At 41.3% G+C, this 25976-nt stretch overlaps 1 protein-coding gene across 5 annotated transcripts in view; it reads right to left on the bottom strand.

The window, feature by feature from the left end:
- USH2A (usherin) overlaps window positions 1–25976 on the bottom strand; it is a 440966-nt gene that overhangs the window by 166705 nt on the left and 248285 nt on the right. For all 5 annotated transcript variants that reach the window (XM_081000469.1, XM_081000470.1, XM_081000471.1 and 2 more), the window contains exon 38: window positions 9502–9681. In XM_081000469.1, the coding sequence (XP_080856595.1) occupies window positions 9502–9681 (180 nt within the window). The remainder of the gene's footprint in view (window positions 1–9501; window positions 9682–25976) is intronic.

Genomic DNA, 25976 nt, shown 5'->3' with positions numbered 1-25976 from the left:
TGTTCCAGCTGCAGCATACCAGAACTGACTCGTTGTCTTGTTCACAATATGTCTAAAGAATTCAAAGTATTGGCTCTTTGAAGAAATCTATATTCTCTAGTGTACAAAGAATACTGCATTGCATGTCAGGTTCAGCTAAAACCTATTTTTTATTATTTTGGCTTCTCTTCCCCCCTTAACAAAAATCTAATTTGCTTGTTGTTCCCTTAGGTACACAGTACACAGTTCATAATTCATTTGATGTAAAATGTCAGTTTAGATTCTTGCACTTCTTTGATACATGAGAAAAAACATGTACATTTCAATTTTCTTCTATGAGACTCTGCCAGCAAAAGCCTCCCATTGAGCTGCTCAAAGACCTTTGTGTTAAATTAAACATCAAGATTCAGAAACTGCGAGGAATGATATTTCCAAGACATATAGTACAAATATATGAGCCTGGGAAAAAGGTAATGATTTTTCCTACCAATAAAGTGATCTCTCCCAAAGAGCATCTTTGATCCTTGAATTAGTTCTCAGTTATAATTTAATACATCACGACTGTCGGGAGCTTTCTTTACATTTAGACACAAAGTAATATAGTCAGGTCCACAAAGAGCAAAACAACATATTCAGGGGTGTTTCTTTCTCTCATTATGTTTATTCTCGCAATAACAGTGCATGAAGAGGCATAAAAAGTGGGCACAGCAATGGGGCTGAAAAAAAGGAACTAGTCAAGAAACCACCAATCACTGTTTATTTAATTAGTACATTGCTCTAAGAGACTCATGATGGTGTGCATGCCATCCTCAAAGCTACCCTGTAAGGTAGGGTGGACTGAGACCAGGGCATCTCTGTCCAGGGGCCACAGACGTTGTCCCATCATAGCTCCTGGAAGGCACTGCAAGTCAATGATGAAGATGTACAACTTAGCAACGTAAAACTGCACACCTGAATGTGTGACCAGCTCAAGTTCACTTTGTAAGCATCATGAACCTAGGAATCATGGTCAAAGTCCATTTCTCGATCCACTACACCACACATAACACAGCTGGCATGATACTGTACATGCAATTCACAGGATATCCTAAGATTACATTTAAGAACAGATTCTGTGTTGCCCAGCTATGGTCTCTCTGACATCACAGCAGCTCATGCAATACCTAGGGAGGAAGACTAACATATTACCAAAGTTGTGTTTACCGTATTTTCCGCCCTATAGGACACACTTTTCCCCCTCCAAAAATGAAGGGGAAATGTGTGTGCATCCTATGGGGCGAATATAGGCTTTCGCTGAAACCTGGAGAGCGAGAGGGGTCGGTGCGCACCGACCCCTCTCGCTCTCCAGGCTTCAGGAAGCTCTGCGCAACCCTTGGGAGACCAGCGCCAAGCCGTGCCGGGCTCCGGAGGGTTGCGCACAGCTGCCTGTGCTCTTGGGCTTCGCGCAGCTCTGCACAACCCTCCGGAGCCCGGTGCGAAGCCGCGCCGGGCTCCCAAAGGTTGCGCAGAGCTGCCTGCATTCCGATGCCTGGGGCGCGCTGAAGAGCGCGCCCGGGCTTCCCGCAGCTCTCCGCAAGCCTGGGGAGACCGGTACTGGCTCCCTAGGCTTGCGGATAGCAGGCTGTTCTGGGGGCTGGGGTCGGGGGAAGCTCGGGCTTCCCCCGCGCCAGCCCCGTGCCTGGGGGGGAAATATTTTTTTTTCTTTATTCCCCCCCCCAAAAAAAACTAGGGCGGTGTGTCCTATGGGGCGAAAAATACGGTATTTTGGTTTCTGCAGTTTGACAATATCTACACATTTTCAGTTTGATAACATGGTCTTATCTCCACTGTCAAAGTAACTGCCCTACATAGCCTCTACAAAGAAAAGCCAGAGTGCTGAATGGCAATATAGATTTAATAAAAAAAGCACGATGTTTCTCAAATTAAGGGTAATGTTTCAGGTGCTGCACGTACCTTTAATACTTGCCATCAATGTTTTTATGTTAATGTCCTCATTTTTAGCAACCATCCTTTATTTTTCTTGCAAGTGAATTATTGTGTGGCTGTTTGAAATTGGCTAGGCCAAGTTTTTTTTGGGTGCACTGTGTCATTTAGCAAAAACTCAAAACAGCTTGGCTGGGTTTTGTCCTACATGTCAAAGTAAAAGACAAAGCATTATAGCCAACTCTGGTTACATAAGGGAGGATACATTAAGAGATGAAAAGTATCATTATCAGGAACCTCTTTCCTCTATCATTTGATGGTTCTTAAGAAATTAAAAAAGCCGTCCATACCAAACACAGAGAACATGTCTCATAGCGGGGCAAGGAACAGGTAAAGCAGGTTCATGTTTTTCCTCACTAAAACAGACCTAAGCTACTATTTATTTTCGTTTCATTTCAGATCTTGAGAGGTCATGCAGTGTTGTTGTTGTTATTTTTTATATTATTATTATTATTATTATTATTATTATTATTAAATGCCAAAGAGTTCAAGTCTATCAATTGATCCAAACAAGGATATTTTTTCAATAGTTTAGTGTACTGTTTTCACTTCATGGTTATAATATCCAACGATTACACCACACTTATAGTGAAATCACAACTGATGTGACTTAAAACACAATTGTTTTCAGCATATGCACTTTGGATTCTGAAGTGAGCACAGTTTTGGAGTACAGTTTGGAGAAGCGCCAATAATGGTAGAGCTTCTACTTTGCATGCAGGCAGTCCCAGGTCCAATCTCTGGCAGCTCCTGGTAGGGCTTGGAGAGAACCCTGTCTGAAATCCAGGAGAGCTGTTGCCTGCCAGTGTAGACAATACTGAAAAAGATGGACTAATGGTCTTAGTATAAGGCAGCTTCTGTGTTCTTAGGCTGGTGTCCTTCTTGCAACTCAAACATTCCAACGAAGAGTGGATCTGAAGCCAAGGTTCCAATGTCTAAACAGAATACCACAGGCCACTCACTTGGAAGGTACTGAGTAAAACTACCACATCTTTTGGGGTGAAACATTCTACCCTCCTCCCCATAATGAAGATAGCTCACTTTGTGTTGTTGTTTAGTCGTTTAGTCGTGTCCAACTCTTCGTGACCCCATGGACCAGAGCACGCCAGGCACTCCTGTCTTCCACTGCCTCCCGCAGTTTGGTCAAACTCATGCTGGTAGCTTTGAGAACACTATCCAACCATCTCGTCCTCTGTCGTCCCCTTCTCCTCGTGCCCTCCATCTTTCCCAACATCAGGGTCTTTTCCAGGGAGTCTTCTCTGCTCATGAGGTGGCCAAAGTATTGGAGTCTCAGCTTCAGGATCTGTCCTTCCAGTGAGCACTCAGGGCTGATTTCCTTAAGAACGGAGAGGTTTGGTCTTCTTGAAATCCATGGGACTCTCCAGAGTCTCTTCCAACACCATAATTCAGAAGCATCAATTCTTCGGCGATCAGCCTTCTTTATGGTCCTTCTTTATAGCTCACTTAAGCCATGACAAAAGGACAACTTCAAGCCTTCTTGTTTCAGCAGTGTTGTGAGCAAGTAGGAACAAAGCAAAAGTCTCAGCGGCTTTTCTGCCAGGATCCTCCTTCTGCCAGTGTGAGGCAGCAGCCTACGTTGATCTCTGACACATATGTGGACAACCAGGGTCCAGTACCATCCTGCTTGTACGAATTGTGAGGATCAGAAAGCTGTAAAAAAATGCAGCTGAACTCCAGACTAAGCCCCACAAAAGGATACCAAAAGAGCATCTGTAATGACCAGAGCATGATTATAAAGAAGTCAAAATCCAATGCTAAAAGAATGGCAAACCCGCTGCAATATAACCACAATCTTACAATACACATGCATGCAAATCCTAAAAGTCTAAGCAAGCATTTGATGTCTTCTTCTTTCCATTTTTTATTTTACTATTTCATTTCAAACTACTTCATCTCAAACAGGATTGGTTTTAACCTGAAAGTTATAGAATGCCTGCCTTTGAAAATGGGAAAAAAGCCAAAAGGAAAAAAAGAACACTTATGGAAATCATACTTAAGGAACAATATCCCACTATTTATCCCCTGGTAAAGTGGGGGTGGGTGGGATCAGTGATTGATCCCCTCTTCTCCGCTAAACCCCACAATTCATGCCCTCAAGATGCACTTAAGAGAATTCCTTTTTGTTATCATTTTTTGTCTATATAACCCACATGAGCGTACATAAATGTGTTAGGGAGCCACGTCTCTGCTGGAGGCTTGCTGAGGCTATTGCAAGCAAGAAAGCTTCAAAGCTTCCTCTGCTATGCTTAGTACCTCAAAAGTTGATATTTGGCTCATTTTGCTTGAATATTATTTTTTTAATCAGAAGACTAACCTCTGCATTGTAGCGAGCTCCATGCAAGCAGCATAAGAAATACATTAATGCAGCGTTTTTGCTTTTTAAAAATAAAATCATGATGTCTTCCTCTGCTGACAGTTTATTAAGATGACACTTTCTTGAGAAAGCAGACTGTTATTATTGCATCTACATAAAGTCTTTCCTTCTGAGTCCTGAACTGTCATACAGAATGTATATGTGGAAATATATTAAAGGGTAAGGCATTATGTCTTGCTATCTGCATGCATTTAATACTGGGAAATTTAAATGCTCCCATTGTAAAGTAAGAGCCAGGGTGGTGTGGTTAGCTTGCAGACTGGGAAGACATGACTTGAAAGTTCAGCAGGTCACACTCTTTCTCACAAGCTAATCTACATCACAGGGTTGTGAAGAAGATAAAATGAGTGAAGAAGAACCATGTGTGCCACCTTAATCTCGCTGAAGGAGGGGGGATATAAATGTAATGAATGAAATAAAGTTGCATTGATAAAACACTTCCATGAAGCTCAGGAGTTAAAGAATTCTGGCTACATCTAACACTCAAGCCCTATTTAGTGGAGAGCCAGCCCAACACATATCCTTCCTGAACTGAGCAGGAAGATCGGAATGGGGATTGTAAGTGGGATCAAACCGGACTCCTGATCAAGGGGATTTATAGGTCAAAAGCAGCACCTTGAATTTTGCTTGGAAACAAAGTGGAAGCCAGTGCAGTTGTGCCAGAGTTGGTGTTATATGTCCTGGCTGCTGAATTCTCCACCAGCTGCAGTTTCCAAACCATCTCCAAAGGGAGCCCCATGTATAATACACTGCAGATCTAGCAAGTGTCAATAGGACAGAAAATGGTAGAGAACATTTACACTGCCCCCTTCACTCCCCCTCAAAAAAACCCTGGGGATTCTGGTCTGGGGATACATATGTGCTCCTACTTTGACAGTCTTCCAGGGGAGCCTGGTGCCACTTGAACTGTGACATCCTAGGCATGTGCTTCTATTGCCTACTGAACTGAGCTAGCACAACATACATTTCAAAGAAGTAGGTTCTTCCTTGCACCCTCCTCCTTTGTCTTTCTCACTGAACAACGAAACCATCCCACAAGACAACTATAATGGAATGTATAATGGTCACATAAATTTCTTCATGCTATTTTAAAGACCATAATTGCTATTTATTTGAGTTAATTTCAAAATTGCTTGAATGCCAGCGCCTGATTATTCTGCTGAGCTTCACACACACACACAGACACACACACAACTCCTCCTGAAACATATTAGGACAAGATTAATGGGATGAATTTATTCATTTTAGGGAAAAAGAGAGCTCAGAAGAAAACTATTTCTACCTCTGCAGTATGAAATTTGTCACTAATCATTTTAAACTATGCCCTTTTATGCTTCTTCTGTCTCTTTTAGCTTTCTATGCAGTTCTTTGATGTAACAAAGACAGTTCCAGACAAGATTTCAGTTCCTCTGGAAAAAAAAGTCTTGAGGCCAAATGCAGTGTATTTAAAATTTATACACTCCATAATGCCTTTGTTCTGAACTTGAACATCAGGCAAAACTTCTGTTTTCTTTCGCTTTACAACTCTGAGATCATTTGTTTTCCTGGTTTCAGCTTATTATAATGCAACACTGAGTTTAGCTGGTGGTTCCATCATTTAACTACATGCACAGTCATGGCTGACCCTTTCTGATCAATTGCCAATCCATACAGGTTTGACTGATAAAAGAGCCAATTAGATTTAAGCAAATTAAGGGACATCACCAATGTCAACCACTTATTAAACCAAATGCCAAATTCCATGCATACAAAACACTAATGCACCAAGTCCCATTAAGAGTTGAATTCTTAACCCCATTAGTAACTCAAGACCTCTACAGGGGAAGGGTCACAACAAAGTTTCATATTTATGGATTCATATTTGGATCTTGTTTTTATTTTATTTTTTTATATTGTTTTCTAAGAACTCTTGAACCAGCACTGAAAGAATGAGGATAGTTGATAAAAATGTAACCCCATCTTTAAGAGATGTTTTTAAAAATGACTCTAAACACTATTCTCAGTTATTTAAAATATTACTATGCAATAACCTTCAAAATATGTCTTTCTTGCTATGTTAAAATTTTAAAGAATATTACATGGCAATCTTTTAAATAACCAAACTAATCCAGAGTCTAAAAATGCTACACTTTTTAACAGCTGTATTTTGTTGTCACATACAAATAATTTCCATTAACCTTCTATATAATTATACAATTAATTTTTATCCAAGATTTTATTTTAAAAATAACAACATTTAAAAGTATCATGTTGGTGTTTTGGTTTGTTTTTACTATTGCAAATAGAAAAACTCACACTTTGCACAAAAATTACTACTAGCCAAGAATTGTTATTGTTCATATCAATAAATTACATTTCCTTTTGGTGAACTTACAGTAATTAACAAATCAATAGATTTTATGCTGAGAGTACATTTGGGATAATAATTTCTCTTGATTAGATTACACAGGTAAATCATTTGTTCTTTCAAACACCATGTCAAATATGCTAGTGTCCAAATCAAGGGATATCCACCAAATATTCAAAACAAGTTCACTCCACGGGAGCCTGCTTCAAATTAAATAAATAAACCAATTTCCCATTTTATCACAGGGAAATGAATGGATTAATCCTAGCAATTAAGGCATGCTTTCAGTTCAAACCTTTACATATTTCTCAATTCCCATTCTTCATTAACTGATATGAAACCTTGTGATTTCAACACCTGCTAGAGAACACTGAACACAGCCACAAAATCTGCAAGGGTGGCTGAGTTTTTATCAATAGTATCTCTTAGAGTGGTGAATTGCACTATTTAGAGGGAATAAACTCCAATGAAAATATTATTACATTTTTTTGCATGGCTGTTTATTTGTATATATTTTAAAATTTTCTATATGGATGTTTTATGATGGCCTATATTTGCAATGCCTAATAAACGGTTTAGCGAAGTAAGTACAGCCACAAAAGGTAGCTTCTTTTGGAAAAGAATATACACATCCCCCTGTTTTGTAGCCTACAGTTCTACACATGCCCTTCAATTAAGTGAACAAATTTTTTTGGGGGGGGAGGGATAGTAATTGATTGTTACAGTTCTGCTTCTGCCCTTTAAGAGAATGGCAGGGGGGTGGCAGGAGTAAACTGCACAATACCAATCTACACCAAAGTTAGCCAGATTATAGAAACCATCTGGTAAGCAGCCATCTCATGCAAATAAACGTATTTCCTACATTTCACACTTCTGGTGTAAAGGATGTGTTTTGTGAGAAAAACAAAGAGTTAAGATAAAGAAAGGATCATTACCTCCCTAACACACTTTCAAGAGCTGTTGTAGAGGAAGATTGAATGAATCAAAGGCAGAACAGTGATTTGAAATAACTGGAGGAAATATACACTAAAGGAATGTGTTAGGTCCCTGTATTCATCACTGCAACTACAAGGGTCAGGAATATCAGCCACAGAAGTCACCACACTTGGCCACCAAAGAAGAATTCTGGATGACCCAACGGCTGCAAATGATATTGTAATCACTACATATTGATTCAGTAAGCAAAGTCCACAATGTAACACTATGAACCGTGTTCTTGTGCTTTTTGGCACCCCACACCCTATAAATCAAGTAAACATCCTGGTTAGGTGTGCCAATTCCTGGCTGGTGGCGTTATGCAATGGCACTGGTTTGGGAACAGAGCTAAAAGGATCAGCTAAAAGGATAAGCCTGCGTGAAGAATGCTTGTCTTTCAGAAAGAGAACCAGCACATACCCAAATGCCCTCCAAAGCTGGACTTTTAAGCCAAAGTCTTCAGATCACCTTCAGTTAAGCTTGCAAATCTGATAAATTCCTCTTACCAACTGGTTGCGACAGAGTGCCGCAGTTTACTGTTTCATTTTAAAATGTGGCATTAGGGCCTAGAGTGTTAATGCACTCAAACAAAATTATTATAATAAAACATAATGGCAAGGTAAATATGGATTATAGAATGTCCTATATATCAGTGCTTTTCTCATATGTGCTGGTTCATTTATTATTCATTTCAGTACGAATCACAGTCCACTGGACAACGGGATGGGAAATTTCTTTAATAACTTCCAGTGCTAATTTAATTCTACTTAAACACACATAGTCTAGTGAATGCCACATGCTTTTCAGCATGATTTTATGTGTAAATCAGGATAATATGTTTTCAGATCATTAAGTAAAAGGAAGCATGAACTAAAACCTATTTAATCAATGAGGTATTGCTTTTAAAGTACCACAAGGTCATAAAAAAGATCATTTCAAAGCTATACGTTTCCTAATTGTAATCAACAACAATCAAATGATGAAAGAAGCTATATCATAATTCCTAGAATAAGTTGGCATAAATATTAAATATATGCCCATTTTTAAAGATGCTCTGCTTTTTTGTGAGTCTCTCTCTCTGTGTCATAAGCACCACTACCCTCTCATTCACAGCCAGACACACACACACACACACCCCTAGCTCACACTGCAAACACCATTCTGGAACAAGGAAGGGAAGTAGGTTGGGTTGGCCAAGGTTTGGGCTGCTAGCAGCTGACCAAGAAAAACGAAATAAAACACAGCCCCACCCATATTGGGAGAGGTCTGCAGTGCAAAGGGTGGTTTGTGTCTGCTTGCAGTGTGGGTTGGATGGCACCTGAAACAGTTTCTCATGTTTCCAAAAAGATTGGTGACTGCCTACCTAAACAAGGATGGAAATAAAGGCCGCTCTGTACTACACATTTAAAGCAGTTGCATATCACTTCATGGCTTCCCTCAAATGATCCTGGGAAGTGTAGTTTGTTGACAGCACTGAGGGTTGTTAGCAGGCTCCCATTCCCCTCACAGAGCTACAAGTCCCACAGTCAATCTCTCTTCCCAGGGAACTGTTAGGTCTGTGAAGAGAACAGGTGTTTCCAAACAGCTCTCAGGACTCTTAACAAACTACATTTCCCAGGATTCTTTGGGGGAAGCCAAGACTGTTTATAAAGTGGTCTGATACTGCTTTAAATGTATAGTGCATATTGGGGCGAAGAGGGCAGTGACAGCACAACTGCACCCCACCTTCAAATATTCAATTGTGACCAGAAACTGCTCTCGTGAAAATGTTTGTGTGCTTTACTTGTGATGGAGTGAGTGGAGAACATTTCATCATACTTACCTGAAGGAGGTGTGGTGGTCATCACAGGATCACTCATCACATAGCCTTGGCTATTGGAAGCATTCACCTGAACTGTGTAGTTTGAAAACGGAATTAGTCCTCCAATGGGCACCCAGATATTTGCTTCTTTGCTGGTATGCAAACTTTGTGTCCCATTTAAAATATCATAATTGCCATTAGCTGGAAGAGAAAGAGAGAAAAGGCTAAAAATTTCTCTGGCTGCTAAAACTCATCCATGTTAAAAACAACAACAAATTGTTACAATATTTCTCCATAATAAAACACATGATCATTAACAGAAAGCTGTAAGTCATAAAGAACAATTGTCATTGCAGACAGGGCTGGAAAAGTGAAAACCATAATGTGGGTGTGTTCTGGCTGAAAAATCACAGTATCAAGAGTCTGTAGAAGGGGGTGGGTTTAATCGCCTAGGTGAGAGGGTGTTTGAGAGAGTGGAAATGAGGGGGTTTTTGTGTTTTCTGCTGTTACTGGGTTGTTCTTATTCAGCAGACCTAATTTATTGTGCCTGGTTGTTGATTATTTTATTTATTCAAAGGTGGCTGACTTATTTTAAAATCTGAGGAAAATACTATAGAATATCAGCAACCAGAACTTCATTAAGCATTTAATTATGGCTAAAGAGTACACCGAAGGGTACACACACTTAACTTGTTTATGATGTAAAACTGGGAAGGAAAGCAAATATTTTATAGTAGCAGCTAACATGGTGGCGCTGTGATGTAAACCACTGAGCCTCGGACTTGCCGATCGGAAGGTCAGCGGTTTGAATCCCCGCAACGTTGCTCGGTCCCAGCTCCTGCCAACCTAGCAGTTCGAAGGAATGTCAAAGTGCAAGTAGATAAATAGGTACCACTCCAGCGGGAAGATAAATGGCATTTCCATGCACTGCTCTGGTTTCACCAGTAGCAGCTTAGTCATGCTGGCCACATGACCTAGAAAAACAGTCTGCGGACAAACGTTGGCTCCCTCGGCCAGTAAAGCAAGATGAGCACCACAATCCCAGAGTTGTTCACGACTGGACTTAACTGTCGGGGGTCCTTTACCTTTTTAACATGGTGTCCTCCAGAAGTTGTGGACTACAGCTCTCACCATTCTTGATCATTTGCCATGATGGCTGAGGCTGATGGAAGTTTGAGTCCATCACATCTTGGCTAAACCTGGACTAGGCTATGCATTTTAGACCACCTTGATATAGACCAACAGCCTTGGTCAGGACGTCCCCAGCACTGAATGCATCAGAAATGGTGTCTACATACTTGAGGTGGTAGACGATTTTGTCTACCTGGGCTCCACCATAACCAGCAACATCTCCATCGCAGCTTAGGTCGACAAGCGTATTGGGCAAGGCAGTGATGGCAATGGCTCACCTCTCCAAAAGCATATGGGAGAATGTTATGCTAATGACCAATACCAAGATGAAGGACTACCAGGCTTGCACTGCTTTGTGGCAGTAAGCCTTAGGAAACTTACACACACCCATGAGCAACTCCTCAACACCTTCCACATGCACTGCATCAGTTTTTGGGCATCACATGGCAGGACAGAGTCTCAAACAAAGATGTGCCCTCCAAAACCCACATGTTCCCAGCTTGTTTGTAGACTCCTGTCTATGCTGACTTGGTAATATCCACAGAATGGAAGATGGCAGGATCCCTTAGGATGTAAGCTACATGGAGCTGGCTTCAAACACCAGACTCATTGGTATATCAACTCTGCATTGCAAAGGTGTCTGCAAACATGACATGAAGGCCATGAACATTAACCCTGCCATGTGGGAATCCCTTGAAGATGACTGCAGTGCCTGGAGACAATCATTCAGGTTGTGTTTCCACAGCAGTGACCAGAGGAGAAATGACTGCTGGGAGCAGCACAAAGAAACAACGCCATAGTACACCTGCATCAGCACAACTGGTTGCCTTCATCTGCCCCAGCTGCAACTGAACACTTCTCTTCCATATTGGTCTCTACAACCACATCAGGAGCTATAACTCTCCAACAATTTGACTTCACTTGAGGTGCACTCTTCCACTGTCTCGCAAGACAGATGGATGCCAGTAACAATTTTCATGTATTATATTCCCTTGCATTATACAATTTTTTAAAGGAGCAACATTTTATCCCATTTACAGATTACAAATGCAATGAATCATTCACACAATCATTTTTCCCACTTGCAAGAAGTGTTATTTTCCACTATATGTTCAGTATGTAAGATCCACTTTCAGCTACACAACAAATATTAGTATTTTTGTTTTAAAATGCTTACGATAAAAAGCTATCAGCAAAGCAACACTTTGTTCTGATGCCTAGATAACAACAGTAATACACAGTAATTATATAATTAGTTGTAACATTAAGTTCTAGTTATAGCAGAATGATTACTTGGTAATTATGAGAAGTATATAATTACTCAATAATTATGAGAAGTATGTAATTACATAACCATTTTATTCAGCTCCCCCCAAAAATGAACTTGCACATTTATAATGAGTTAGGCAAAGCAGGAGTTCAAATTGCTCACTGCTTCAAATTCCAACTGAGGAGCCAGTGACAGATCTCCTAACATGAATTATGTACAGAACAAAGGTTTCTTATCCAAACAATTTGCAGTACTGGCAACTAAAATATTAGGAAAATCTTATTCTCTCTCTCTCTCACACACACACACCTTTCTTTAAGAATGCAGGTCCTCAAATTACTCATGCTGGCAGTGACACACAGTGTGCAGCTTTGCCACTTTTCACTGCATAAACTTGACTTTCAGTGGGCTGGAAAATGCAGCCACATTGGTTCAGCCTGAAAGAAAGTGCGACACTGATAAGCATTTCATATCATTTGATGGCATTCCTGACTAGTTTGCCTCAGCTTGGATCCTATTTGTGAGTATAAGTGGGTAGTGCATTCCTCTTTCCATTTTTCATATGTGTCCTTCTTTGCACCTGACTCGCAATTCTAAACACAGCGGTTTGACAACAAGAACGCGCCTCATGCCTATATTAGCAATAGCCTGGGATACTGGGAAGTTTCAAGGCAATTGTTCTTCCTCCTGTATGGTTTGCACTGTGGCAATTATTTATCCTATTTGTTTCAGCCTTTCCCTTTCCTGACAGGATCCTCAACCAGGATGTTTTCATCAACCCCTTACTATCAACTCCATTCAGCAAGGATATGTCCGCGAAGGAAGCTTCTAGAACCAGCCTTTCCTCATGGAGAGCCAGGAGAAAGTTGTTCAGTAAGCAGGCAATCCTGGTTTTGGGACTAATTCATACAACCATCTCTCCCTAACAACAGCCACTGCCTCAAGAAAACAGTTAACCTGGATGACTTTTAAAGGGGAACCAGATAATTTCATGGAAGAATAAGCTTGTCAGTGGCTACTAGTCATGATTGATATATGCTGCCTCCAAATTTACAGGAAGTGGCTGTTGGTGAAGAACAGCTAGAGCAGGCAACTGACCTCATGTCCTGTTTGTGGACTTCCCAAGAGATATCTGGTTAGCCATGGGGGGAACAGAAAGCTGGACTTTGGTCTGATCCAGCAAAGTTCTTTTTATGGATACAGTGGTATGTCAAAAGCCAATCCAGCACAAATGCATAGCGGAACTACAGAAAAGGCTTCTCTTCTACATATTGGTGGAGGAAGGGGGTCCGGTAGGGGCGGGCCGACCCGGGTGTCACCCCTGGGGGGGGGGTGACATCGCTGTGCCTCTCCCCTGGGATACACACCATGGGTGGCACCCCCCTGGAACGCTCGACACGGGCAGTTTAAAAAAGTCACTAAAGGGAAATAGTACTGAGTGAAGCCAAACAACTCAGGCCCATTTTGGAATTCCAAATACGACCAATACAATGGTACCTCGGGTTAAGTACTTAATTCGTTCCGGAGGTCCATACTTAACCTGAAACTGTTCTTAACCTGAAGCACCACTTTAGCTAATGGGGCCTCCTGCTGCCGCTGCGCCGCCGGAACACGATTTCTGTTCTCATCCTGAAGCAAAGTTCTTAACCTGAAGCACTATTTCTGGGTTAGCGGAGTCTGTAACCTGAAGCGTATGTAACCTGAAGCGTATGTAACCCAAGGTACCACTGTATCTAGCTGCTATTAAATATTACATCACTGAGATTACAATAAGGCTTTTTTCCCCTTAAAGTAAATGAAAAGTGGACTTCAAAATCCTTTCATTTCAAGGCATTGAAAAAATGACCCATAAATTAAGACTTATTTACTTTTCCTTCTCATGGCTTCTTCAAACGTGCTCCTCTACAAGCACAACGAATAGAGTGGGGCGGGGGAGGTATATGATATTATCCTATGTTCTCCATTTTTATTGCAGAAAGTGCCCCTGTGTGTAAATATTAAAAGAGGGGGTGGGTGGGTATTTGTAGCCTCATTCTAAATGTTTGTGTGTCATCAAATAGAATCTTAGGCTGAGGGTTTAGGGCAACAGACCAGTGCAATAATAAGGGGGGGGGGTTTAAAATCATGGTCAACCTTTTAGGGTCCCTATGCGAAAAACACAGTTGGAAAGAAATGCCAGGACCGAAAGGTAACCCTCCTTGATCTTCCACCATCTTTCGTTAATTATATCATCATTGTAGCACTCCAAGAAATTCACACAGAGCAAAAGTTCCATGCAACCTAAGTGAGGTTTTCCTTTGAAGCAGAGACCCATGGGAACTGATCTTTTGGATTGACTGCTCTCTTTGGCAGCCTGGGCCAGCCCCCCATTGTGTTCACTAAGATCAGTTTGTGTAAGTAGCACTAATAAACTGACAAGGAAATGCCATGGAGAGCAATGAAGTGGGAAGATGAAGGCAGCTTTCTGTTCCTTATACTGCCTACAACCTGTAGATCATGCAACCTTTTTTATATAAATATAAAAAAAGTAATAATACTTTTATCTCATAGACTCACAATGCCTGCTGAGAAGAGGAGGGTGAAAAATAAATGACCCTTTGACTCAAGTGTATTTAGGGGCTTGTTCAATACAAGGAGGTTCACAAAGGAGATGTATTATAGTCCAGAAAAGTCTGCAGGCTATCATATCCCCCGCTGCGTGAGCAAAGGTGGGAAATGTACAAACCACAGATATGGAAAAGCTCATTTAGAAAACAGCCCACACCACTCTGCTGTTTCTAACTATGAGTCAAGCACAATTTTATGTGCCTTGTTAGAAGCAAAAATAACGAACTTGTACCGAGTAGCAATCGGTGGATGGAAGTTGGGTGAAAAAGGATCAATAGAGGTTAAATGTAATAAATGAGATTTAAAATATTTTCCATACGCAGAGATAACACAGAGATGACTGCTTTTTAGAGATAAAAAATAATGCCAATAATGACGGAATGGCTATAAAGATTTGCAAAAACTTCTTACAAAACAAGCTGAAATTTATTTTGTTCTTATTTATGATTCATAAATTCATGATGGTGGCAGCATTTTCCCAAGCTCTTGATTGGGTTGGAGTAATTATCCAAATCCCCTACCTCTGGGAAACTCAGGAGGTTTACAACCCAATTTGCTGCCCAGCAATCTCCATGCCTGAGCTGACGGATGCTGAGGACTCCCACACTGCTGGTTCTGGGGGACTTCAACATCTTATTCACCAACAGGTCACACTCTGGACCTTGTTTTCTCAACTGGGCAGGAAGAGGGTGATCTGAAAGTGTGTGATATTGACACCAGAACCTTGTCATGGCCAGATCACTTCCTGTTGAGGTTTCTGCTTTCAACACCTTTCCCCCTCCGCAGAGGCAGGGAACCTTTCAGGATGGTCTCCCCCTTGAGGCTGATGGATCTGGTGGGCTTCCAGATGGCTCTGGGGGATTTTCCAGCTGATATGCCTGGTGCTCCTGTCAAAGCCCTGGCCAACCTCTTGAATATCCAAATGGCTCAGGCCATTGACAGAATCACCCTGAGTGCACTCTCCAGCTTTGTGGAGCCTGCTTGGCTCTTTGGGATACTCCAGAGCTTAGGACAAGGAAACAAGCTATGAGACGGCTCAAATGTGAGTAGAGGAAAATTCTAGTCAAATGCAGTTGAACAGCACTGGTGGCTCATCATTGAACCTAGCTGGTGGCAGTGAAGGCAGCAAAGATGGTATACAATACATTGCTGCCTCCATTGCATCCTCATTGTGTCATCTGGCAGAGCATCTCTGGGTAGTGAGAGATCACTTACAGTCTGGGCTGAAGGAGGTGATAGAACCAATGGGAGCTCACTGTGGCTTGTTTTCATCCACTGGGATCTTTACTCCACTTTACAGCAGATAAAGGTCAAGGGGCGTCCAGAGAACTGTCTAGTCCTGTTGTGTTGGATGAGTTTCATTTAGAATCACAGAATCATAGAGTTGGAAGAGACCACAAGGGCCATCGAGTCCAACCCCCTGCCAAGCAGGAAACACCATCAGAGCACTCCTGACATATGGTTGTCAAGCCTCTGCTTAAAGACCTCCAAAGAAGGAGACTCCACCACACTCCTTGGCAGCAAATTCCACTGTCAAACAGTTAGTAAGAATTGAGGGTGTGGATAAGATGCTTGGATCGGTCAGGGTGACCACTTTCACTCTGGACCCTTGCTGCTCATGGGTGATTAAAAAATAGCAGGGAGGGGACAGCTGGCTTGGCCAGGGAGGTGATTAATGCTTCCTTGTGAGAGGGGGTGGTTCCTGCCTGCTTGAAGGAGGCAGTGTTACGTGCTGAACTGTTGCTCTGCATTGGTAATGGACTGAATGAGAGCCAACAAACTGAAGCTGAATCCAGATAAGTCTGAAGCACTTTTAAGGGGTGGTTCCCTAGACCGGATGGATGGAAGGTTGCTTCCTCTTGATGGGGGTCACACTTCCTCTGAAGGAGCATGTACATAGCTTGGGGGTTCTTCTGGATCTTTTACTGTTGCTTGAGGCTCAGGTGGCCTAAGTGATGTGGAGAGCCTTCCATCAGCTTGGGCTGGTGGTCCAACTGCTCCCCTATCTGGACAGGAATAACCTAAATTCTGTTGTCTATGCTCTGGTAACCTCTAGGTTGGATTACTGCCTCTGAATACAGTTTGGAAACTTCAGCTGGTACGGAACTCGGCAGCCAGGCTGCTCACCAGGGCAAAACGGTTTAAGCATATAATGTCATTCCTAGACTGACTGCACTGGCTGTGAATTAGTTTCTGGGCCCAATTCAGAGTGCTGGTTTTGGCCTATAAAGCCTCACATGGCTCGGGACCGCCATACCTAAAATACCTACCTCTACTCATATGAACTGATGTGGACCCTGCAATCAGAATCTGAGGCCCATCCTTGTGTGCATCCTCCACAAGAGGTCTGGAGGGTGTGAACATGAGAACGGCGCTTTTCTGTGGTGGCTTCCTGTTTCTGGAATGCTATCCCTAGGGAGGCATGCCTGAAAACTTCATTACATATCTTTAGGTGCCATGCAAAAACATTTCTCTATAACCAGGTCTTTGGCTGATTGACATTTGATGGCATTTGTGCTTGTGAGAGGTGGATTACTGCTTTGGTTTTGATTTGGGGGTTTCGCACATTTTGTGTTCTCCTTTTGTATTTTTATGTGAACTTCCCTGTGATCTTCGGATGAAGGGCAGTATACAAATTAAATAAACAGATAGATTTCAAGCTTATTTCACAGTTTCTTTGGGAAACCTGCCCACCTTTAGTAGAGAAGGGAATCTCATGTCTTGTAGAGAGGTGCCTCTTACTACTGCCATTTTATCCTGCTAGTTTCTATATAAAATGATATGCATAGATTAAAAATATCTATCTGACAATCTATCTGGGTGAAAACTGAGGTAATAAAGTGTGCTATTATGGGCACATACTATAAGCTTCACCCAATGCTCCTATTGATGAATGAGCATGCAAATGTAAGGGAATTGTTCGAAAGAGGTTCTAAAGCATGTTTTTTTCTTTAATATTCATGTAAATAGGTGCATAAAACTCTAGTGGATTGCTGGTGCATGAATTACTGCTGTCCTGGGTCCATCATCCTATGGGGTTCACTAGACTGAAATAACATAAATGGGCATCCTTTCCCATTCTTCTTATAATCATTGTCACAAGAATTTTAATGCCTCATATATTCCCGTAATTTTTTTTTCCCTGTGAGCTGTACTGTTTTGACCTTTTCAATATTCTGTAATTTGACTGGCTGGCCATTTCAAGTTCTCTCCTTTTTACAGCCTTATTAACTTGTGGGAAAGAGGTGAAATGGACAGCCAATCAGAATACATAATATTGCAAAGGTCACAGTAGTGCAGTATAGCACCAAGCAGACATGGAATACTATCTGGTAGGCATTAGCATTCCAATTTCTTATTCATGTTACAAAGATTGTAACAGGAATAGAAAATGGCACAACATCAAGCCATTCATGGCAAAGACTGTAATAGAAAAGGAAATAGAATAAACTAAATTCGTTCTTTTTTGCATTCAGAAAGAGGAGTTCTCTTTATCCCATACTTCACCTCGCTGAATGAATGTATACGTGAAGAAGCAATAGTATTGAATGGCAATATCCACTCTGATTCACTGAATTTACAGCAGTCATTTTGTGCTGCTAATCCAATCATTTTAACAGTTCAGAGTCCCCTTGCCAAGTAACAAAATTGCTCATGGTCATGTACAAAGAACACATCAACCTTAAAAACATTAAAGCCTATTTTAAAAACACTAATTCAAAGCAACACGAGAGGCAGCATAATAGAAAAATAACACATCTGGAAATAACTGTGAAGTGATAGATGCAGAAAGCACACCGGAAGGTGACTAGGTAGAACTCTCTGGTTAGGAATTTAAGACTAGGTGCCTTCAACAAAGCAGGCCTTGCTGTGCATTTCATGGCCTCGTGCTACCTACATTACATGTAAGCCATTACAGTGCAGTCATGGGAAAAGGTAAATACGCTAGTCAGAAAATGTAAATTCAGACAATCCAACTGCAGGTTAAAGATCCATGCTGGAGTTAATTAGTAACTGGATAAGATTGTAGATACACTTGCAACGGGTTTGAGGGTCTACATGTTTGCTCATGAGTAGCTTCAATTCAGCAATGACAGACAAACCTAGACAGCATCTTAAAAAGCAGAGACATCACCTTGCCAACCAAGGTCCGTATAGTTAAAGCTATGGTTTTCCCAGTAGTGATGTGTGGAAGTGAGAGCTGGACCATAAAGAAGGCTGATCGCCGAAGAAATGATGCTTTTGAATTATGGTGTTGGAGGAGACTCTTGAGAGTCCCATGGACTGCAAGAAGATCAAACTTCTCCATTCTTAAGGAAATCAGCCCTGAGAGCTCACTGGAAGGACAGATCCTGAAGCTGAGGCTTCAATACTTTGGCCACCTCATGAGAAGAGAAGACTCCCTGGAAAAGAACCTGATGTTGGGAAAGATGGAGGGCACAAGGAGAAGGGGACGACAGAGGACGAGATGGTTGGACAGTGTTCTCGAAGCTACCAGCATGAGTTTGGCCAAACTGCGGGAGGCAGTGGAAGACAGGAGTGCCTGGCGTGCTCTGGTCCATGGGGTCACGAAGCGTCGGACAAGACTAAACGACTAAACAACAACAACAACAACGACAAGGTTCAATTCCTTGTACGATTGTTGAACTGGAACTGCTTCATCTTAACCCTTAATTGCTTCCTCCAATTCATCACAATGGCATCACATTGAGCTGAACTTTTCAGTAAGAGATCAAACAAAACCTTAGATCTTGCATTTTTCATCACATTCATCTTCCTAATATTCCTGTAAGACAGCCCAATATTGTTCCCACTTTACACATGGGAAAATTAGCTGAGATAGATCACTTTACGATTAATTCAGAGGAAGAGCTAAAATTGTCTTACTGATCAACTTCTATTGCAGTGGTTTTCAATAAATCTGAAGGAGTTGCAGGTGAAGTTGTGTAAGGGCCACAAAAAGAAAACAAAGGAAAAAAATTGTGCACTAAAGTTCTCTGTCTAGCTATCTTTCTATCTTTCTTTCTGTCTATCAAGTAAAACAAAACTCATGTTTGTTTGGCAGTACTTTTCTTTTTTACTTGTTTATCAACAAGTAGTCTAATTTGCATGGTTCTTGCAAATTGGATTTTCAGTCAATTACAAGTTTGGGGAAATTGGGCCTCTGCACCATCAAAAACATTTAGAAGTCTAATGTCATTTTTGTTCAGCCTTTGCGATTTTCTTTGTGAATGGTGCTTTCAAATAATTATGAAAACTGGTTTTGAGTTGATGGATGAGTTGGCTGTTCTTGCAGTTGGATCAGAATTTCAAGCCTTCTAATTATGCTATAAAAGTGAAGGTACATAGCAAGGTGTTTGAAAATTGGTGTGGCCTTAATGCAAGAGAAGTCAGTTATGCCCCTTAAAACATATTCCTGTCCATTACTTTGTGAATTCAACTCTGAGTACTCTTTCCAAGGTCTACACCCTGTAAGTTCCTTTGTTTATATTGTAACAAGAAATCCCCAAAGTCCCAATTCTTTAACAAGTTGTTTAACCAAACACCTCTCCAGGCTGGAAGAATTTAATTGCTTCTCAATGTCATAAGGTAAACAAAATAAGGATCCACGCAGGGCATATCTTAATTGAGCAATCAGAACACATGACAGCATTAGATCATTTTCACCACTGTTTTTCTTTGAAGCCAATGAGACCTTAAACCATTTCCAGAAACTACATGGTTTCAGTAAATGTCCAGATTAAACAAAAACAATATATAGAGTGTCCTGTGCCCCTCACTTTTAAAGATATCCTATCCTTTCTATTGTCTTCTGTATATAGTTTTACTCAAAGAACAGTGCATGAATTCAGTTGAAGATTTTTTTCTTTTTCAATATAATCACAGCTAGTGTAGCATAATGTGCTTCAGAAGTAATCTATACACAGAGCCAGAGGCTGCCAAGACACTAACTAAGGAGCCAGATCAAATTCAGGACTCTGAGGTGCCTGAAGAACAGGAGACCACTGCGCCCAAGGCTGTTGGACAGGTGTGTCCAGTAAAACCTCCTAGGCTACCAAGCCCTATAGGGCCAGAGCCCAGAACCTCATGGGCACCTTCTCCTGAGGAACCAGATGTCACTGGTCAAGCAACACAAGAAGCACACCAGGATCCAACCCTGCCTCCATCCTCCGTGAGATCTGGCATTAGACCAGAACTGTGATGCTTATGTGAGCAGAGGGTGGGGGACAGTGGTGCAGGCATCTCTAATAGATCTACACTAACTGTGGCAGATCAGCTCCTGCTAATCAAGGTGGAAATGGGGGGGGGGGTATGGCTGTTTTTTTGCTGTACTAGCTCCAGTCCTTGAAAGATCTGCAGAGCCGCAAATCCCACAGATCCAAAGTATCTGCCTTCCTGCAATAAAATGGCCTGTTTAGTGGCTTTTCAGTGGCTACAACCTTGGGAGATCTGGTGGTGCTGGCTGCCCACCAATTCAGGCAGAGCACATTCCCACCAAAAGTGGTACTCCTCTCTGCTGATGGAGGCTGGTGGGGAGACAGCTCTACTGCATGCTAAACTACCCTTCCCAACATCAACTTTGGGGTGCTGGTGGTGAAGATTGCAGCCTATCCTGTATTCAATGTGAATTCAGAGGTTTCTGCTATGGATGTAGGTCTGAGGAATTCAGATCTACAAAAGACTTTCAAACTACCTCAGGAAGGATGCAGACAACTCCAAATTATGCTGAATTCTTCATGTAACAAAACTGAAAGTATATTAATTATGACCTAATCCAGTTTATGCTATGATGTTGGTCCTCCAGACTACTGTAAATCTTACTGAGTCGAACTTTTGCTTTGGGGAGCTCACCTCAAACAACTTAAGCAACACAGCCAGTCATTAGTGGTGTTATGCAAAAGTTTATAGAATTACGCTTAACATGGAGAAAGTGGATAGAGAAAAGATTTTCTCCATAATTCATAGCAGTGCAATTTTTTTGGATCGCCAACGAACCTGAACGCTGGAAGGTCCAGGACAGATAAAAAGTACTTCTTCACACTGTGCACAATTAAACTTTGGAATTTGATCCCACAGGAGGCAATGATGGCCACCCAAATGGGTGGTTTTGAAGGGCGATTGGACACAGTCACTGAGGATAAGGCTATGAGTGACTATTAGTCACAACAGCTAAGCTCTGCCTCCATGGTTAGGGGCAGTGAGACTTCTGAAAACCATGTCAGTGTTTGTAAAAAGCAAAAAAAGGAGGAAAAGGTTCTGACCTCCCTTTGTCTCCTCAGCCTGGTCCTCGGACCCTTGTCGGCACAAAAAGAGTCCACGAGAATATCCTTGCAGAGTTTTATTCTTAAAAGTCTTTGTGCAAAACACGACTGAATAACTATACACACCAGCACTAACCAACCAACCAACCCAAACACCAGTCTCAGCACAAACTAACATTTCTCACTTATATATACAACCTGCTGCAGGCCGCTGAGTCATGCTGACCCAGCTTTATTCGCATTAAAGAAACAGCGGCCATTTTAGCCATGACAAAGCAGTTGATGGAATATCAGTTGTTCGAGGAGAGAGTCTGTTGGGCTCACCACCTCCTGCTTGAAGGTTACCCACAAGGCATCTGGGTGGCCACTGTGCGAACAGGATGCTGGATTAGATGGGTCGCTGGCCTGATGCAGCAAGTTTTCCTTATGTTCTTATTACAGCCAGGTATTAAAAATTTAAGCAACTATGCCACACAACTTTCCTAGAATGCAAAGTATCTGTTCAAATCATGGCCCTTTGCATTAAACAGATTCATACTTTTAATAAATTTAATCCCCCAAGAAACCTAAAAACAACAAAATCTGCTTTGTAATATAAATGTTATACAAGTTGTGTTGTATATCCTCCCATACAATAAAAGATTATGAATTGGTGTTCATAATTCATGGTTGTCAATAAGAGTTCTCAGTTCTCCAGAGATGCTATGGTAGAGAGACTAGTTAAGCAGCGGGGGGGGGGGGGTCAAATCCACAATCAAATATCTAGATTGATTGTGTCACTTACACTTGTATTGATTCCAATTGGAGAAACTGACCCAGGAGAATAATAAAAATGTGGAATAAAACTGATTTATGATAACAAAATAAATCCTTTTGTGAGCAGTAATGAACCGGTTCCCTTTAACATGGTCAGTCACAAACCATTTAAAAATATAAATTTGCTTTTGGAAGAGTGAAGTAGTGAAAAGAAACCATTTTATAAAAAGTCATATAATAAATACAGATATTGTCAACAAAATACCATTAGTGTCAAAGTGTACTCCTCCACAAAGAATGGAAGTTATATTCAACACGTTCCTGACATTGCTAGCTGAAATTTGAACAACTTCATATATGAAGGGCTTCTGCATAAAAGGAATCTGAAGACAAATGCTGGCCAGTAGGATAAAATGCTGAAATCTGTGAGGCCAGGTTCAATATAAAATACAAATGTAGCTGCTAACTCTATGTAAGGAATAAATTAGTAATAATAGTGACCTATTGGTGTGGCTCACATGCTACGCTAAACTGTGGTTTAGTGCTATGTAGGTGCTATGGTCCAAACCACTGAGCCTCTTGGGCTTGCTGATCGGAAGGTTGGAGGTTCGAATCCCCACAACAGTTGAGCTCCCATTGCTTTGTCCCAGCTCCTGCCAACCTAGCAGTTCGAAAGCATGCCAGTGCAAGTAGATAAATAGGTACCGCTCCGGCGGGAAGGTAAACCGTGTTTCCCTGTACTCTGGTTTCTGCCACGGTGTTCTGTTGTGCCAGAAGCGGTTTAGTCATGCTGGCCACATAACCCAGAAAGCTGTCTGTGGACAAACGCTGGCTCCCTCAGCCTGAAAGCGAGATGAGCACCACACCCCATAGTTGCCTTTGACTGGACTTCACCACCCAGGGGTCCTTTACTTTTACCTAGATAAGTCTGAATAAGCCCAAGGGGAGCAGTGAACTTACACAATCTTCCCTCCTCCTCCATTGTGACTAGGAGGGGGACTTCTGACCAATTAAGTTTCATTTTTTTAAAAAATCTCAGTGTTGTGCATGAACCAGGGATCCTGATTTGAAACAAACTAATCAGTTTCATAATAAGTTAACTTCCAACCATAGGTCCTATTGATTTTTTGATGCCAATGCAGGCACTGATGCCAAATTTTGATTTGTAGTTTGTGATTCAGTTATAATTTCCATAGGGAAGCCAAGGTGGGAGGGGAGTTACATGTCCTAATATCCCCCAAAACTACAAAAACATAAGCAATATTAAAGCATGGGAAGGAATTGCCAAAAAATAATAATTTATGGACAAAATATTTGCAGGCAATAATATATAAAGTGAGAAATCCTTTCTCCCTTCACTATTATGGACAAATTTCCTGGACAGCCTTTCCATGCAATTCCTAGGTTAAGCACCATTGTTTCAGATAGTCCCTCTTTCCACCATATTGAGGATTCATGCACACTATCTTCTTAATTTAATACTAATTATATTTATCACTTACATAGAACATTGTAATACACTAACTAATTAGTCCTCACCACTCCTGGGATATAAAGTATTATTATCCTTCTTGAATAAAGATACAGAAAATTACAGAAAGGTTAAATGAACTGCCCAGGTCACAGAGTAAATCAGTAGCAGGTTGGAAATAGTCAGCCTCTTGGTATCACATTTATTTAATAAAAGTCTTGAAACAATGGAAGTGTTATTCCACATGTTATAAGTGTGAGCCCTTCTCCTTGACATACTAGTAGATTTTTTTTAAAAAAATGTTACCCCAGAGGTGATCACATAAACATAAAACATTCCACCTGCAGCCTGAAATTGTTCAGTTCAGGAAAAGTTTCACAATTATGATATAAATTGGCCCTGTGTTTTGCCATCCACTTCAGTCACTGACTTCAGAACGAATGTGCATGGAATATAACACAGGGAACTTTTAAAAATTATTATTAGACACACACACACACACACACACACACACACACACATATATATATATATATATGATTTTTTTTAAAGGACTTCCTTTCAAAAATAAAGGTAGCAGGAAGAACTTCCCTTGAAAGCAGAGAGACACCAATATCCATGTGTTAGCCAGCTGCACTAGCTTCCTGCAATTCAATTAAAGCTCAGGGGAAGACAAGATGAAATAACTAGTCTCATGGGTCTTTTGCAGATTAGAAAGCATGGGAGAAAAATGGAAAGATTAGAAAGCATGGGAGACAAATGGAAAGAAAAACACATGGAACCGTTTGCCAACATGAAATAGTAATGTAAGAGAACACCAGAGGATGAAAAAGGGCAGTGGGGAAGTTAGCACAGTACCCTGCCACTATGCCCACATGGCACTAACCTTCCTCCATTTCACCTCTTTTGGTAAGCAGCTTAAAGTAAAATGGGAAGCACTCTACGTCTATATACTGATGTGGGGAAGCTTACCCTAACCAACTTCTCAACTGTGATTGTTTGCTTCCACTTTGCAGTGAAACAGAAATGAGCCTACACATCAGGTCTTTAACAAATATATGCCTTAGTTGAACTCAGTACCTTTATTTCTGAAGGATTAAAGACTATTAATGCTGTACAAGTTCTCTCTAGAATTTGTACTGAAGCTGTGAGTGGGAAGCAAGATATGAAACAGCCTGGCAAATGATCTAAAGTATCCTGCTTGGTCTTCAGTTCAGTTTTACTAATCACATACATGTGAACGAAAAGCCCAGCAGAGGTTCTGGTTTCAGATTTCTCAGTGCCAAATATTTAAGCAACAGCTCAGGATAAAGCTAAATGCCAAAGTTTAATAGAACAGGTAGCAACCTTTAAATACCTGGGTGTAACCTTCCAGGAAAGGGGCTCCTGACGCTTTCAGATTAATAATGCTATTGCAAATGCAGAAAGATCTACCAAAGCGTTAATAAGATTCTTCTATGGGAAAGGGAGCCAGTACATACCGGCAGCCTCCCAGGTCTTTGCTGCCAAAATACTATCACAATTGTTATATGGATCCCAGATCTGCAGCTTTAAAAACCTTACTCTCTTAGAGGCATTTCAAACTAAGTTTTTCCGCTGCCTGCTGGGGATCCCCTCTTGCGTATCCAACATAGCGGTCCGTTTGGAGGTTGGGCAAATTCCTATCAGTACTCGGATATGGATATTGAAGATCCATTATTGGCTAAAGCTTATTTTCTTCCCGGTTGGGCTGGCACCTTTAACCTTATTAGATACCTACCAATCCAAATGGAAAGCTACACTGCTGGAAAAGCTTAAAGGCTTGGGGATCCCACAGCAGACCCTGATAGCGACAGGCTTCGAGAAAGCTAGGACTACAATTCACCAGCGTATCTGGGACGTAGAATTACAATGCCACATGAGCGAAAAGATCAAACATCCAGCAATAAGGGACCATGGGAGAGGTTTCTCTCCAGCTAACTATCTGTCAGGTCTTCAGGTACCCAAATACAGACGGTCT

This window comes from Podarcis pityusensis (genome assembly GCF_964106645.2).
Source record: "Podarcis pityusensis genome assembly, chromosome: 3".
Classification (NCBI taxonomy): domain Eukaryota; kingdom Metazoa; phylum Chordata; class Lepidosauria; order Squamata; family Lacertidae; genus Podarcis; species Podarcis pityusensis.
This window is presented reverse-complemented; position numbering and strand designations above follow the sequence as displayed.